Below are 16,095 nucleotides of genomic sequence, written 5' to 3'. Positions count from 1 at the left end.
ATGGCTTCCAAATGTCTCAAGGCCAGCTTCTCCTCAGGATCTCTGAAGAGCCCGGGGAAAGCTGGAGGGGGATCCACACGCACGTCCAGGATGTACTCCAGTAGCTCTTGTAAGCTGCCCAGTCCTTCCCGGGGAGCCCGGAGTTTCTCTGTGTGTTCTGCTGGCCTGGGTAGAGGCAATTACAGGGTGTCCAGCTGCCTCCCAGCTCTCTGCCTCCCAGCAGGAGGTTTTGCCACCAGTTACGGCATGGGTGGAGGCTGGTTTGGGGATGGCATCCTCACTGGCAATGAGAAGGAGACCATGCAGTCCCTGAATGACCGCCTGGCTAGCTATCTGGAGAAGGTTCGGCAGCTGGAGCAGGAGAATGCCAGCCTGGAGAGCCGAATTCGGGAGTGGTGTGAGCAGCAGGTGCCCTACATGTGCCCCGATTACCAGTCTTACTTCCGGACTATGGAGGAGCTGCAGAAGAAGGTGAGTGCTTCAGAGTGGCTTCAGGCCCAGGCGGTAGGATGTGTGTGATTGTAGCCTGGCTTCCATAGGGGACTTTTGGAGGAAACAACACTTATTCACATCTGCGGGCTCTTCTATTCTTTCCAATAATCTTAGACCAACCTGCCAAATGAGGACAAAGCCAGGTTGGTTAAGTGACCAGGATGGCAGTTAGTAGACTCAGAACTCCAGCATGGGCTGTGTTAACTAACTTGGCTGTGTGACTGTTGACGCTGCCATTCATCTTTCTGAAATGTAATGTCCTAATTTTAAAGAGGCAGGTAGGTTGGGTTTGGTGTGTTGAGTGAAGCTCAGGTTCCCCATCTGTAGAGCAGAGAAGACACCTTTCTATGTCCTCATTTCTGAAAAGACTCAGCTGGATCCCAAGGGAGAGCATTTGTGACCAGAGAACCAGAGGGTAGTTGATGGCAGTGATCTGCCTTGAGCTCATGGCAGGCCTGGGGAACAGGAAGGCAGGGAGAAGCCTCGTTCCCTCACACTACAGCATTTCCTGTAACAGCCCTTGGCTACACATCCTAGGCACACCACACTGCAAGGGCTCTTGAGGTTCTGTTGTCTGATATAAACTCGAATCTCTCATGAAGTCCCACACTGTTGAGATTCCAGGATGATACTCTAACCCCTTCCACGGGCATAGTTGCAGGGATGTGTGTGTGTGTGTGTGTGGGGAGGTTCTTACCCCTTCTGTGAATTCACATCTTTATGTCCCCAGACTCTTTGCAGTAAGGCAGAGAACGCCAGGCTGGTGGTGCAGATCGACAATGCCAAGCTGGCTGCCGATGACTTCAGGACCAAGTGAGTTGTCCTGCTTATACCTGGACTGGGGCTGGTGATGGTTGGTTGGGCTCAGGGTTTCAGCTGCATCCAGTATGCACGAGGGAGGGGCTTACAGCACCAGGCCAGTCTGGAGGTGGGGCTTGACTTCGATACAAATGGGATCACAGGTTTGGGTACCTTTCTCTGTGTCTGCAGGTATGAGACGGAGGTTTCCCTGCGGCAGTTGGTGGAGGCTGACATCAATGGCCTGCGCAGGATCCTGGATGATCTGACTCTGTGCAAGGCTGACCTGGAAGCTCAGGTGGAGTCTCTGAAGGAGGAATTGCTCTGCCTCAAGAAGAACCATGAGGAGGTCAGCATGGGGAGGAGTGAGCATGGGGGAGGAGTGAGCATGGGGGAGGAGTAGGCATGAAAGAGATAGGTGAGGGGAGGAAGGTAAACGTAAGGAGGGTAGGTGAGAATGGGAAGAAAGAGGTGAATACCGCCACCTGGAAACAGACCCGCATCTGCACCACAGGAAGTGAACTCACTGCGCTGCCAGCTCGGCGATCGACTCAATGTTGAGGTGGACGCTGCTCCACCTGTTGATCTGAACCGCGTCCTGGATGAGATGCGGTGCCAGTATGAGACCTTGGTGGAGAATAACCGGAGGGATGCAGAGGACTGGTATGACACCCAGGTCAGTGCAGCAGAGGCAGATGGGTAATCCGGAAGGTCTTCCTTGACTCATACTCACGATTCCGAGTGACCATTGCTATCTTTGAAGCTGAGATCTCAGGGTTCCTGATTAGATCCCGTGTTTGTGTGTGTGTGTGTGTTTCAGACTGAGGAACTGAACCAGCAGGTCGTGTCCAGCTCAGAGCAGCTGCAGTCCTGCCAGTCGGACATCATTGAGTTGAGACGCACGGTCAACTCCCTGGAGATAGAGCTGCAAGCCCAGCAGAGCATGGTAAGCCCCGAGACGGGGTGAAGCATCTGCTGAACCAAGCTTGGAGGCACAAAATCCTAGGTTCTATACGTTGACCATACAAAAGGACTCCAAGAGTTCTAATCTTTAGCTCAGAGCTTCTCTGTGCAGAGAAGAAGGTATGAAGGTCAGATGTACCTTACAGCCACCCTTGTGAAAGACAAGAGGTTAGTACTCCTATGCACAAGATGGCCTTCTGCGTAATTATCACTCAGAGGTACCATTAGGAAGGACATGCTGTCCGGATCAAGGGGCTACAGGAGCTGGGTTGGCTCATCTTCACCGTGGCCTGGGTGTGGTATTTCCTAGCTCAGTGACTCTCTGAGCTTCCATTCTTGTGTTCAGAAGTCCCACTGAGACCCAGGTAGATCTTCATGGATAGTTCTCTGGCCTCTGACCTCTTCCCCATACCCTTTGCCCTCCCAGAGAGATGCTTTGGACTCCACCCTGGCAGAGACAGAAGCTCGCTACAGCTCTCAGCTGGCCCAGATGCAGTGCATGATCGGCAGCGTGGAGTCCCAGCTTGGTGAGATCCGGGCTGACCTGGAGCGTCAGAACCAGGAGTACCAGGTGCTGCTGGACGTCCGGGCCCGGCTGGAGTGTGAGATCAACACGTACAGGGGCCTGCTGGAGAGCGAGGATAGCAAGTGAGTCTGGCTGTATGCTCTCGCCCTTTCATAGCTCTTGGGAGAGCATTCGGTGCCCAGGAAGAGCATGCTATCCTGATGTAGGAGCTTTATGTGTTTTAGCTGTGCTCTTGGGACAAGCTATGGCTCCGACTGGTTCTGTTTCTCTCTGGGCACCTGTTTCCCTTTGGGCAAAACAAGGAGACAGGATTTAAAAGCTACCTTCCTGCTTGTATAGTCTCAGATCTGTCAGTGTTATTGAAAATAGCAACTGGAGGATGACGGTAACTTGACTCTCTCTGTCTCCCAGGCTTCCCTGCAACCCGTGTGCTCCTGACTACTCACCCTCCAAGCCATGTCTCCCCTGCCTTCCTGCGGTCTCCTGCAGCACGGGCACAGCTCGTACAACTTGCAGCCCTCGCCCCGTCTGTGTGCCCTGCCCAGGGGGCCGGTTCTGAGAGCAACATGCTTAGAGGGTCAAGGCCATTGCTTCCAGGGCTCTGACATGGCCTCCAGTCAATTCATTTCTTACAGCACAAGTCCCTTTTTTTCATGCTGGGCCGAGGCCCAGTCCCTGAGAAGGTTCTCTGCAAATAAATGCCTTGAAGTTTCTTTAACCCTGTCAACTAGGGCTGGTTGCCCTTCAGGCCTTGACTCCTCACATTTCAACAGGCTCCAGGGTCTCTGTTCTGGGCCTGCTCCTTTTTTTCTGAGTGTGTTTCTATAGGTTTTGAAATTCAATACAGTGTATCTGAGGGGCAATAAAGCCATTTGCTATGGTTCCCAATGACTGGCTCACATCATTTCGGCGTTGGTTGGTTGGTTGGTTGGTTGGTTGGTTGGTTGGTTTGTGTCCATGTTGGGTTTAAATTGGCTGCTGGGCAGACACATGGTGGATGTTTGACCTAAAGTGACCCTGAAAATAACAGGATCCCTATGCTCATCATTGAGGGTGGCTAGAAGATTTCAATGGAGCTTTTTAAGATGCGTGTCCATGTTTGAGATAGCCTTGGGAATTGTTCTTCAGGCTTTATCTAACCCCCACCCCTACCCCAAGACATGATCTCTCATTACTTTGGAACTTGCCAAGTAGGATGGGCTGGGTGATCAGTGAGCTCCGGGGATAGACCTGGTTTTGCTTCCCAAGCACAGACATTACAAGCATGTGCCAACATGCCTGGCTTAAAATAAAAAGTAGGTGCTGGGGATTGAACTCAGGATATTGCAAGGCACCTTGCCTACTGAAGGCCTTGCTGTGTGGCTTTTTGCTTGGCTTTCCTCCAGTGTGGTGACAATTGTTACCTACTTTTTCTTCTTGGTATGCATAGTAACCCTTGGGGCTCTAGCATAGGCCTGATAAAGCTGAGGTAAGCCACTTTATTAGCCTGTGTATGCTCCTCACAAAGAATGTGGTGTATGCCCTACATTCAGGGTAGTTTTGGGGTTCATTTATATTAACTCCTCTCTTGCAGCTTTTTTAGGTTCAGGAAATCTCATACTAGTCCACAGTTCCAGTACACACAGGCCACAGAGACTGAGCGGAGTTGGGACTTCCACTTGTAAGAAGGCTTGTGACCTGGGAGGCATCTGTGTGCTCCTGGCACCCAATGAGGTGTTGAGGCTCAGATACAGGAACTCCTGGCATCTCCCCCTGAAGCCTGTCATGTGTGTGCAGAATGTCTTCCCTCAAAAGACAAAGCAAGGCACCAAGTTCTTCCAATTCTAATGGGAAAGGGACAAGGGTGGTAGTGCACTTTCTAAGGTGGTCAAGAAGGCAGCTTGTCTCTAGAGGGACATGCGCTCCTCAAAGATGACAAAGGTACTCGCCAAAGACCATGTGATATTGAGATGGTGATCGTGGCCCAAGGTAAAGAGCACAACAGTAAACTGGGCTGATCTGGGCCAGAGCTGCCCCTTCTGTGCATCAGAACAGTTCACTCTGATTTGGCTGCAGAATCAACCCCCCATTCCAGCTAAAAGGGAAGCTGCCAGCAACCTGGCTCTAGGTGGCCTGTACCACTGTCTTCTTGGAACACAATGGCTGAATTTTCTGAGGCTCAGGCATCTGCCTCATTCACTTTATTCAACATACCCTTACTGAGCATAAATATGTGCCAGGTAGGATGCTAGGTACATGGGAGAAAGGTCTTGGACCCCCACTTCTACTCTATCTATCTATCTATCTATCTATCTATCTATCTATCTATCATCTATCTACCTATCTATCTATAATTCATGTATCTATGTATCTATCTATCAACCAATCTATTTATCTATGTATGTATGTATGTATGTATCTATATATCTAGTCATATATCTATTTATCCATTCATCTATCCATCTATTATTCATCTATTTTAGTGATAGGAGGAGGCTGTGTTATTACTATAAGAAATGCAGAACTAGAATATAGAGTCAGAGGTGTCTGGGTTCAAATCCCAGCCTCACCACTGTGGGAGAATGTTGACAGGTTATAGTCCCCTTCTGAGTCTCAGTTTTCTCCTGAGGAAAACAGAGTAGGTAACACTTACTTACTATGCTGCAATCTTCCCAGTACTTCACCGAGCATACAGTTGGCATCTGGAAACTGGCCAATGCTGGCTTGTCCTTTCAGTTGGACGCTCTGAGGGCAGGCATCTACTTTTCTCTGCTGAAATTTCATTTCTGAGGCAGCATTTCCAGATAGCAATGCCAAGTTACCCCAGGCTAGCCAAAGTATGTACGGAGTTGTGGGGCTGGAGAGATGGCTTGGGGTAAAGAGTTTGCTGTTCTTGCAGAGGACTAGAGTTTGATTTGGGTCCTAGTACACATGTCAGGCAGCTCACAAGACCTGTAAGTCCATTTCCAGGGGCTCCAATGCCCTCTGGCCTCCACGAGCACCTCATCACATGCGTTCTCTTCATTACAAACAAATAAAAGAAATCTAAACAACAGTAACCAATGGATGGAGAAGTTGTATGCGTTAGCTGGTTTATGTATATAAATAATATATATTTATAATAATGCATATGTTAGTTTTGACTCTGAAGGTGGCTGTCAGCAGTAAAATTCACTCTCTTGATCTCAGGCTCTAGTAAAGTCCCACTCTTCTCCCCAGTGTCCTCAGAATCAGCTCCTTCCCAGATGATGCTCACCACCCTACCTTTTCTTATCTCATTTGCTTTTGCTTTTAACTTACAATCTTTTCTCCATGCAGCCAGATGATTTCACCTTTGTCTGAACACAGGAATGACCCAGAGAGCTTAAAAATAAAGATCTAACAAACCCAAATCACAACACGACAAAACAAAAAACAAAGAAACAAACAAAACAGAGAACAAGTCTTGCCTGCCTTGATCCCCAGAAATCCTGATTTAGTTGGCCCGAGATTGGTCTAGTTCTGGGGTGTCTGAGAGCTGTTTGGGGAACACTGATGTAGAGCCAGGGCTGCATGTCTGTGCACTAGTCAGAGGGTTTTTGGGTACTGTAACTAGGGAGATTTTCTGCTTCCTAACCACAGATGCAATGCTGCCTTGAGGTCCTACTGCCATGATTCCTCAGCCATGATGGGCGATCCCTTCAGACTGGGGGACAGAATCATCTCTTGCCTATGTTTCTTTCATCAGGGTATTTCTCCACAGCGAAGAGAAGAGGATAACCACAGGGGCGAAGTGAGGAAACCAACGTCAAGTCCTCAGTGCTGTGCCTGGTGTCCACTTACTTCATCGCCAGGAAGTGCTGGTTATGATGTTGAAGGGTGGCTGAGGTGTCTGATCAGATGTAGCTGCCATTGCTCTTCCACTTCCCTCCATCTGACATCATCAGACTCTCCAAACTGTCCATTGAGACAAAGCTACTGGAATTATGGTTGTTATTTCCCATTTTCCGCGCTCTTGCCAATGCTTCTGAAGGCAGTAGCTGGAAGGGTACAACAAGGGCTTGTATCCTCACATTATATTGAGAATAGAGTGTGATGGTCAATTTTGATTGACAACTTGGTGTGATTTAGAATCACCTGGGAGACACACCTCTGGGCATGTCTACAAAGGTGTTTCTAGAGAGGTTTGAGTATGGCAAGAAGACCCACCTTGAACACGTGCAGCACCATTCCATGGTCTAGGGTTCTGAATGGAATAGAAAGAAAGCCAGTGAAGCACCAGCATTCATTTCTCTCTCTTTCTCGACTGGAATCAATGTGACCAGCTGCCTCAAGCTCCTGCGGCCATGATGAACTGTAGACCCTCCAACAGCATGCCTTTCTTCCTTTCCTTTTCAGGGATTTTGTCACAGCAACAAGGGAAGTAACTACAGGAGAGAATGAAAAAGTGGCAATAGAACATGTGCAGGAAAACCCACAGCATTCACAGCTGGAACCGAATAGGATTAGTTCAGCCTGTTGCTTCCAGGGGATGCCCAAGGCTTTATAACTAGGTATACATGATCCCTGTATCTTAGCTCATATAGAATGTTTCCTCACAAAGGCCTGGCTTACAAGGCTTCTACTCAGTGGGGTCCCAAACACTAGCCTTCCCTTTGTATCACTGTGAAAAGTAAAAGGAGACCCAGCTCTAACTTGTTCAACCTCAGTCTTAGTAGGGAACAGTTGAACATTCCACAGTGGCTGCCATCTTCAGGTGGAGGACCTGGAGAGAGTAGAGGCAGAGTCTCTGCCTTCTAGAGGGATTTCTAACAATGAGCTGCATTTCCAAGGAGACAAACCTTCACCTCTCCCTTTCTCGTTTGCATTCAACTGAAAAGATGTCTTACGTGCTTTGTGTCTTCGGTTCCTTTTCTCCTCCATGATAGGGCCTTTCCATAGGTGGGAGGATGAGACATATCTGAGGCCTCTGGTCTCTTTCCTATCTCTCCAGATTTATGCCACGGTATTGAGGCAGCTTTGCCACCCACACAGTTCCTTGTGAAGGGGCCAGACCTCTTCCCACACAAAATGCTTTCATTAAAGGGGCATCTACCTTTCTGCAGGCTTGCAGCCTTCCCTAGGGCAGGTGCAGGCGGGGATGCAGTGGGCAAGGTCCATGGCAACACAGGACAGGCTGTGGCAGCATCTGCTGCCACACCCTGGTAATGAGGGCCCAGGTGTGGGCTGGTCCTTTGAAGATGTGTCTTGATGCTCTTCCCCCGGGTGACCAATGACAAGGACCCAGAGTTCCACTTTAGCCAAATGATAAGTTTGGCCTCTTTTATGAGGAAAGGAACTCCTTATTGGAAACCAAATTACAAATTAATTATCAGCTTCCTCTGGGGCCAAGTATAAACATCAACACTCCCCCTGAGAATACTTTAGATGGAGCCCCTTTGCTCCAAGAGTATAAAAAGGCCCAGTTGGGACGGACTCTGTAGAGATCCAGGGAGCTGCTGGGAGAAAGGACCGTCCTAGCATGCCATCCAGCTGTTGTGTCACCAACACCTCTTCTGCGTCACTCAAGAGCTCGGCACGGCCTTCCTCCGTCTGTTCCAGTAACATGGGCAGCAGGTCTGAGCTGTGCCTGGGCTATGTCTGTCAGCCCCTGCAGTGCATGCCCCCCGTCTGCATGCCTACCACCTACAGGCCAGCCAGTTGCCTTTCCAAGACCTACTTGTCCAGCTCCTGCCAACCCAGCAACCGCCGGCCAACTGGTTGCATCTCCAGCTCCATGGGTACCTATGGCCTGTTCTGTGAGGGCTCCTTCAATGGCAATGAGAAGGAGACCATGCAGTTCCTGAATGACCGCCTGGCCAACTACCTGGAGAAGGTGAGGCAGCTGGAGAGAGAGAATGCAGAGCTGGAGGGCAAGATCCAAGATGTCTACCAGGCACAGGTGCTGACCATGTGTCCTGATTACCAGTCCTACTTCCAGACCATCGAAGAGCTACAGCAAAAGGTGAGCACGGGTTGTAAACAGACTAGCTGGGAGAAGTATCCAGAAAAGCCAGTACTCTAAGTTTGAGTCTCATTAACGTTTTCAGCTGTGCTCTGGGGGAAAGCGATCTCCCCAGGGCTTAGGATTTTCTTCTAGCTTGAACACTCAGCCAGAGTCCTTAATGTAGAAAGAACTCTGCCTTCAGGTCTATCATTGACATACTACATAGCTTTGAAGGCCCCCTTTCCTTTTTTAGACTTCAGTTTCTTCATCTGTAAAATGGAGAGAGTAACACTCCATCTTTAAAGGGATATTTAAAGAGAATTCAGTAAAAAATACAAGCACAGCCTCTGTATCTGTTGAATTTTTAGTAAATATCAAGAGCTTCTCTGTCAGAGTTGGGTTCTTCCCTTATATAATTGCTCATGGAAGATCTCAATTAGCTGAAGACAATCTTGCAAAGATAAGCCCACAGGCAAACACAATGTAAGCAATGCCTCATTGTAGCTCTCTTCCCAGATGATTCTAAGTTGTGTTAATAGATGTGGGAAGAGGCAGTCTACTATGAGTGGCACCATTCCCTAGGCAGGGGGGAACTGAACTGTATAAGAATGGAGCAATCAAGCTGTGAGCAAGCAAGCAGGCAAGCAAGCAGGCAAGTAAGCAAGCAAGCAAGCAAGCAAGCAAGCAAGCAAGCAAGCAAGCAAGCAAGCATACACACAGCCATGCATTTATTTCTTTCTGCTCTTGACTGTGGATGTGACGTGACTAGTTGTTTGACTTCCCTTCAATAATAGACTATAATTGGAATTCTAAGCCAGATAAATTCTTCTTCTATGGTGCTTTTTGTCAGGGATTTTATCACAGCAACAGACACAAAACTAGGACATTTTCACTGTGTTCCTTTTCTTCTTTTCATCCTGCACTCACCTACTCTCTGTGCCTTCATTGGCAGGTTCTGTGCACTAAGGCAGAGAATGCAAGGATGATTGTGCACATTGACAATGCCAAGCTGGCTGCAGATGACTTCAGAACCAAGTGAGTTTGGTAGGGGACTTGGGGGTAAGGAGTCTTCCTCATATATTCTTAGGCTAGCTCTCTACTGGTTTCATACAGGGTTAGACACTGCAAGCATTTTAAAGCCTTTCTTGAGTTCTGTATACAGTTCTACCTTTTGGTTGCTGACCCTAATCTTTTTGTAGGTATGAGACAGAGCTGGCCCTAAGACAGCTGGTAGAAGCAGACACCAATGGCCTGCGCAGGATTCTGGATGAGCTGACCCTGAATAAGGCTGACCTGGAGGCTCAAGTAGAGTCCCTGAAGGAGGAGCTTCTGTGCCTCAAGAGGAACCATGAAGAGGTGAGATGAGAGGTGAACCAGAGGTAGGTCTGGGATTTGCATGAGGAAAACTAAAGGTTTGGAGTTGGACAGACATTGTGTTAAAATTGCCAGGTGAACCACATATCCTTTCTGTGATTTTATGGGATTCATGTATGCTTCCTGAGTCTCATCACCCATGAAACAGAGATAACTACCGTATAGGGTCATTGAGAGGATTTAATGATACTACCTGGATCATGGATATGACCCAGTTCCTGGCCATGAAACACCTACATCTTGGTAGGTGTACAAATGCGTCTCTTCTGTATTTTTTGGAGACTGCCAAGTGTTTCTAGCAGAGACTGCATCTGTCTTTTTGGTGAGGGCCTCATCCTAGAGGGAGAGTAGTACAGTGGGGCCGTAGGATGTTTACATTCTAGAATGTACACAGAGTCTGTCTGTCTTTGTCAGGCTGCCTATTAGGTGAGACCTCCTCTTCTAAGGGCTGGACTTTGGTGTTTTTCATCTTGGTTCTATCTCCATTCTTGTCTACCTCTTTCTTCCATCTGTATGGAAGAAAAAAAATACACTTAAGTCATAGATACTGTTTCTTTCTATGGTGCTTTGGCCCTCCTCTGGGTTGACTCGCACACCATTCACTTGGGATTTGAATGGACAGGTGTCTCTGGATTATGGCTAGGCTTCCTTAGGCTTAAATGTAAAATACCAATAAGTCACCATGTATTCCCTGAATGCCCTGGAGCACCTGACTCATCCATCTTAAACCAGAGAGTTGGGAACTGCACCAAGAAGTCACTAATGAGGCATTATCACATACTTGGGCAGCCACAGTGGCAACTTTCTCTCACTGGCAGGCAAGCCCGGGGAGGGACCTCTTCTCGTTTGGACCTTGGATCAAGTAAAGTCAGACTCTGTGGCCATCCTTCCTTGATGGCTGGAGCTGGTGGCATGATGAGAAAATGGGAGAGGGTGTACATAGGTTTTCCATCTTAGTCCAATTGGATTTGAAAATGTCCTTGAACTTGGCTTCTGTTCAAGTGACAGGAAGTGTCACCAGGGGTATTTATCTGGAGCTGGAAGACCACTGAGGCTCTGCAGGATACGCTTCAGTCCCTGAAGCACTGCCCCCCCCAATTCTGTGCTCTTCTGTATCTCTTATTATATTTTATGTATTTCTCATACTTACCTGGGGTCTTGTGTCTTTTCAGGAAGTCGGTGTCCTTCGACAACAGCTCGGGGATCGTCTTAACATTGAGGTAGATGCCGCACCTCCTGTGGACCTAACCAGGATGCTGGAGGAGATGAGATGTCAGTATGAGACCATGGTGGAAACCAACCACAGGGATGTGGAGGAATGGTTCAATCTGCAGGTAGGCACATTTCTCCCAAGAGGTTGGTCTCTTCAGTACCCCAAGGAAGGAACTCCTAGCCTTTTCCTTCTCCTTACTGCAGATGGAGGAGCTTAACAAGCAGGTGGCCACAAGCTCAGAGCAGCTTCAGAGTTACCAATCAGACATCATTGACCTGAGACGAACAGTCAATACTCTGGAGATAGAACTACAGGCTCAGCACAGCCTGGTGAGTGCTGCTGGTGGTCACCTCTGGATCCAGGAAACCACTGGGTATGGGATACAGGCATGTTAGGAGGTAGGAGGAGAATCATATTGAGCTACAGATGCATACCCTCAGCTGACTTTCTTGGTTCTCTCAAGTACCAGCTCAGAGATAAAGGGATATCCACATTGGATGTCAAACATGATTTCCCTAAGATGTCTACTTAGCCTGTCCTTCCGACCCCTTGTTCTTGATGTTATCTACAGAGATTAAATAATCCTGACATCTAGGACTTTCCCTAGACCAATGGAACCAGAGTGTCTGGAGGCTTGGCTTGGATCTGGGTACTTTTTAAGGGCTCCCATATGAAAGTCATCAGAAAGCTATTAGAATATCTGATGAACTCCAACTCCAAACTGCGTAGAGGCAGACTCAGGACTTGGGTTCAAACTCTGGTTCTACCATATACTGGATGCTTAATGACTTGATCTGTTTCTGGACTTCGGTGTCCACAGTGTCTTAGAAAAGAGGGACCAAGAGACGTGGCTCTTCTTGTGTCTTTCTGACCCAGGCCACAGACAGCAGCAGGCTTCTTCACAGGAATGTCTTTCCCTTGTCTTAGAGAGACTCTCTGGAAAACACGCTGGGGGAGACGGAGGGCCGCTTCACCTCCCAGCTGTCCCAGATGCAGTGCATGATCACCAACGTGGAGTCTCAGCTGGCTGACATCCGCTGTGACCTGGAGAGACAGAACCAGGAGTATAAGGTGTTGCTGGATGTCAAGGCCCGGCTGGAGTGTGAGATTGACACGTACAGGGGCCTGCTGGAGAGCGAGGACAGCAAGTGAGTGTCTGGGGAGAGTCTCTGGAGGGTGTCCACCAGGTCCCTAGGTGGGGCCTAGGAAGCAAGTCCATCTATCTGCCTGTACTCAAGGGACATGAGCTTAGGGTCTATCAAAATTAAGCAGGCACCAGAAAGATGGCATGGTCTAAAGGAAGCCAGGTAATAGTGTTTAGGCCACCATCCCAAAGGAGTCCGTCTCTCTGAGCTGACATCTGTGCCTACTGTGCATCATGCATTGGGCGTCCTGGAGGATACTGAGAGATGATGAGAAAACACCCGCCTTCAGATTGTTGCATTTGTCAGGGCACAGGCAGACAGATCACTGAAGGTTATTCTGGGGAGAGGGGTTTTGGGGGTATTGGGAGGACATGAGGTAGCTTAATGTGGCTGACTTCAGGTGGGCTACAGGGGAGGAATGGCCAGCTGAAGGTCATCACGGCTAACTATAAAGGACACACTGGAACATTAGAGACCTTCACTGTTTTGAGGAAATGGCAGAGAGTCACAGTAATCACCCGTCTCTCTGCTAGCTGATAAACATCTGGAATACGGAAACAGTAGGACACATTTTGTTCCTTAGGCTTGGTACATGGCAGATGCCCGATAAAGAATTCTTGTCTGAATCAAAGAAAGCTGCTATTTGGGAAGATTACCCTGAGAAATGCTGGAAGAACTGAGTGGGAGGGAAACCAGGCAGGGACAGTATTCAGGAGCAAAGAGGGGAGCGCAGGAGGAATCTGTCCCCACTGTTATGCAAGCCTAATCAGCAGGACCTGGCATTGTCTTCTGGGTGCAGGCTGTTGTGAACATCAAGTGTGCTAGTAGCTCTTGGAGAGAACTCTCCCTCTCCCTCTTCCTCTTCCTCTTCTACCTTCCCCCTCTCTTTCTTCCTTCTTTCCTTCCTCCCTTTTTTCCTTCTTCCAAAAATCTCTGTATGTGCACATGTATGCATGTGTGTACATGTAAATGTCTCTCTAAATATATGAATGTGGCTGTGCATGTGCTACAGTGTATGTGTGCAACATGTGTGTGTGTGTGTGTGTGTGTGTGTGTGTGTAGGTCAGAGGACAAGCTCAGGTTTCCAGTTTATTTGAGACGAGGTCTCTTCTCTGCCATGACATATACTAGTCTAGCTGGCCCACAAGCTTCTGAGGGTGGTCTCACCTCTGCTGACCCTCTCACTATAGGACTACTAGGACTACAGAACATGCTGTATCTGATCTTATGTAGATTCTGGGGATCCAATCAGGTCTTTATATTTGTATGATGAAACCTTTACTCACTGAGATATCTCCCCAGTCTTCGGAGCATTTTCTTGTCCAACCTTTCGTCTTGATTTTCTGTTACTCAGAATCCTATCCCACCATGGCAAGTGCTGTAGACTCACATGCTGGCCAGGGCCAGGCTATTACCATCCACACGTGATGTGGAGCCTGTGGGGCCAGCAGAAGCCAGCGAGCTTGTGCTATGCTCCAGGGGGCATATATATATATATATATATATATATATATATATATATATATATATATATATATATATATATATCTTACAGTCAGTTCCACCTCATAGGATGCAGATCCCGTGTGCTGCTGGCCTTCCAGTCCAAGAAAAGCCAAGATTTGTATTTTTCCAAGCTTTAAAAGTTTCCAACTTTAAAATATATTTAACAAATGAAAAAAACCATGCGAGCCACATTACATAATTAAGGCTGAATGTGGCCTTCGGGCTACACATTGAGCCTCTGAGCTGTTTGGTAGATAGTCTGGTGTCCAGTGTGTTGTTTCTGGTTTGGTGCCCTGGTCTTCCTAGTCTGTCAGTCTCTGAGGTCATCCTATTTCTTTTTGCCATGCATTCATTCCACATCCATTTATTATTTCCCCTTATTCAAGGCATTCTTATGAATTGCCTGCTCTATGCCAGGTATACAGTGGGTACACAAGCATAACCCTGGATCTCAACTGCCTGGAGGGGAGACAGACCACTGTGCAGTAGTTAGCTATCACCATAGGAGGAGCTGAGATGTTTAACACTGAGATAGGAGGGTTCAAGGGTGATGTAACAGTTGAGTTGAGCTTTTAAAGAAGAGGAGGAATGGATTAGGAGAATGGCTATACAAGAGATTTCTAGAAAGAGGAGACATATATCTCACAGCCTGAGCTACGTAGCTCATGGAGGAACTGGCGGAAGGCTGAAGCTCAGGCATCGGAGCTGTGAGACGTGGGAGTAGGACCCACATGTCTATTAAAGAGGCTGATGGTTGTCTCAAGCACTAATGGAAGCTACTAAGTCTTAGGTAGGGGAGGGACATGATTAAATTGCTGTCTACTGGAGACCCCTCTGGCCAACAATCTGCCAGGGGTTGGAAGGAGAGGCAAGAGTAGAGTTGGGAGTAAGGGTCATCTGAGAGGCCATGGAGGTAGCACAGGCAAAGTGAGGGAATTTAAGGAAAGCCAGGTGGAGGTGATGTAGAATGGAGCCATTAGAGAGGCTCCTGAGGGCAGAATTGTCAAGGTATGTTATGACTTGGGCTCCTCCACTAATTTTTCCCCACTGTGGCTTTTTCTCCCAGGTTACCCTGTAACCCTTGCTCCACTCCCTCCTGCCAGCCTTGTGCACCCTCCCCTGGGGCATCCCGCTCTGTCTGTGTGCCCCGCACTGTTTGTGTGCCCTGTTCACCCTGCCTACAGACCCGCTACTGAAGCATCTGAACATCCCTCAGTGTGTGGGTCCCAGAGGGACCTGAGTTCTGTGGCCTGGTGCCTCTTCACACCAAGCCTGGCCACAATCCTGAGACCAAGAAAAGAGTGTGGCCAGCCTAGTTGGCCCTGACCAGAACCAGGAAGTGGACACTAGCAACATGTTCTGATACTACATTGCTTCAACGCTGCCTCCTTTGTTTCCCTGGGCAGAAGGTTCTTTTTGGTGAAGTTTCTGGTTGTCTCCGCTTTCTCAGAGTGCATGTGTTTTCAGCTAAACTGCAAATAAAATTTAATCCAGTGGCTCTGCAAGTTTGCATTTCTTTGTTTCTCAGGATGGTCCATTCACAAGCCAACCTCTTCATCTGGGTTCAGGAAGAAAGTGCCCATATTTTGCTTTCTTGTGCCTCTCATTTTTAAAACATCAGCTATTTTTATGTGTATAAGTGTTTTGCCTGCTTTGTATGTATGTGCACCACAACCATGCCTGGTGCCTGTGGAGGCCAGAAGATGTTGGATCCTTCATAGAACTAGAATTATAGATGGTTGAAGATCACCATGTAAGCACTGGAAACCCATCTCAGGTCCTCTGGAGGAGCAGCGAATGCTCTTAACCACTGAGCTATCTCTCCAGCCTACTTGTTTCAGCAGACTCAAAGGGTAATTACTAAACAATGCTATAAATCTGTTTAAGCCAGGAAATCACTCCAGAGCCAAGTAATAAAAGAATAAAGAGAGAAGGGAGGTAGCTGGTCATGCCAGAAACCAAGGTCAAACAACTACGACTAAGAATAATACCCTAATAAACTTACTTCCTCATCCACCTAGCTGGCATAGTATGATCATATATCCAATAGAGAGAGCTACTGGGTGTTGGGTCTATGTTAGAGGTTGGATAAACCAAATGATGGTCTCGAACACTACTAGTTTTGTCTTACCCA

The 16,095-nt window shown here is 48.0% G+C and overlaps 2 protein-coding genes across 2 annotated transcripts; both read left to right on the top strand.

Annotated features, from left to right (window-relative positions):
- Positions 1-3,338, top strand: KRT35 (keratin 35; the record flags this gene model as incomplete). Its single annotated transcript, XM_080923716.1, has 7 exons — positions 1-471; positions 1,223-1,305; positions 1,483-1,639; positions 1,805-1,966; positions 2,111-2,236; positions 2,681-2,901; positions 3,191-3,338. 7 exons carry the CDS (start codon positions 1-3, stop codon positions 3,336-3,338), a joined length of 1,368 nt encoding a protein of 455 aa, XP_080779842.1.
- Positions 3,339-8,258: 4,920 nt separating this feature from the next.
- Positions 8,259-15,157, top strand: KRT32 (keratin 32; the record flags this gene model as incomplete). The annotated part of the gene is made up of 7 exons (XM_080923718.1): positions 8,259-8,741; positions 9,676-9,758; positions 9,923-10,079; positions 11,270-11,431; positions 11,514-11,639; positions 12,238-12,458; positions 15,028-15,157. 7 exons carry the CDS (start codon positions 8,259-8,261, stop codon positions 15,155-15,157), a joined length of 1,362 nt encoding a protein of 453 aa, XP_080779844.1.
- Positions 15,158-16,095: the final 938 nt, after the last annotated feature.

This window comes from Micromys minutus (assembly GCF_963924665.1).
Source record: "Micromys minutus genome assembly, chromosome: 10".
Lineage (NCBI taxonomy): Eukaryota > Metazoa > Chordata > Mammalia > Rodentia > Muridae > Micromys > Micromys minutus.
This window is presented reverse-complemented; position numbering and strand designations above follow the sequence as displayed.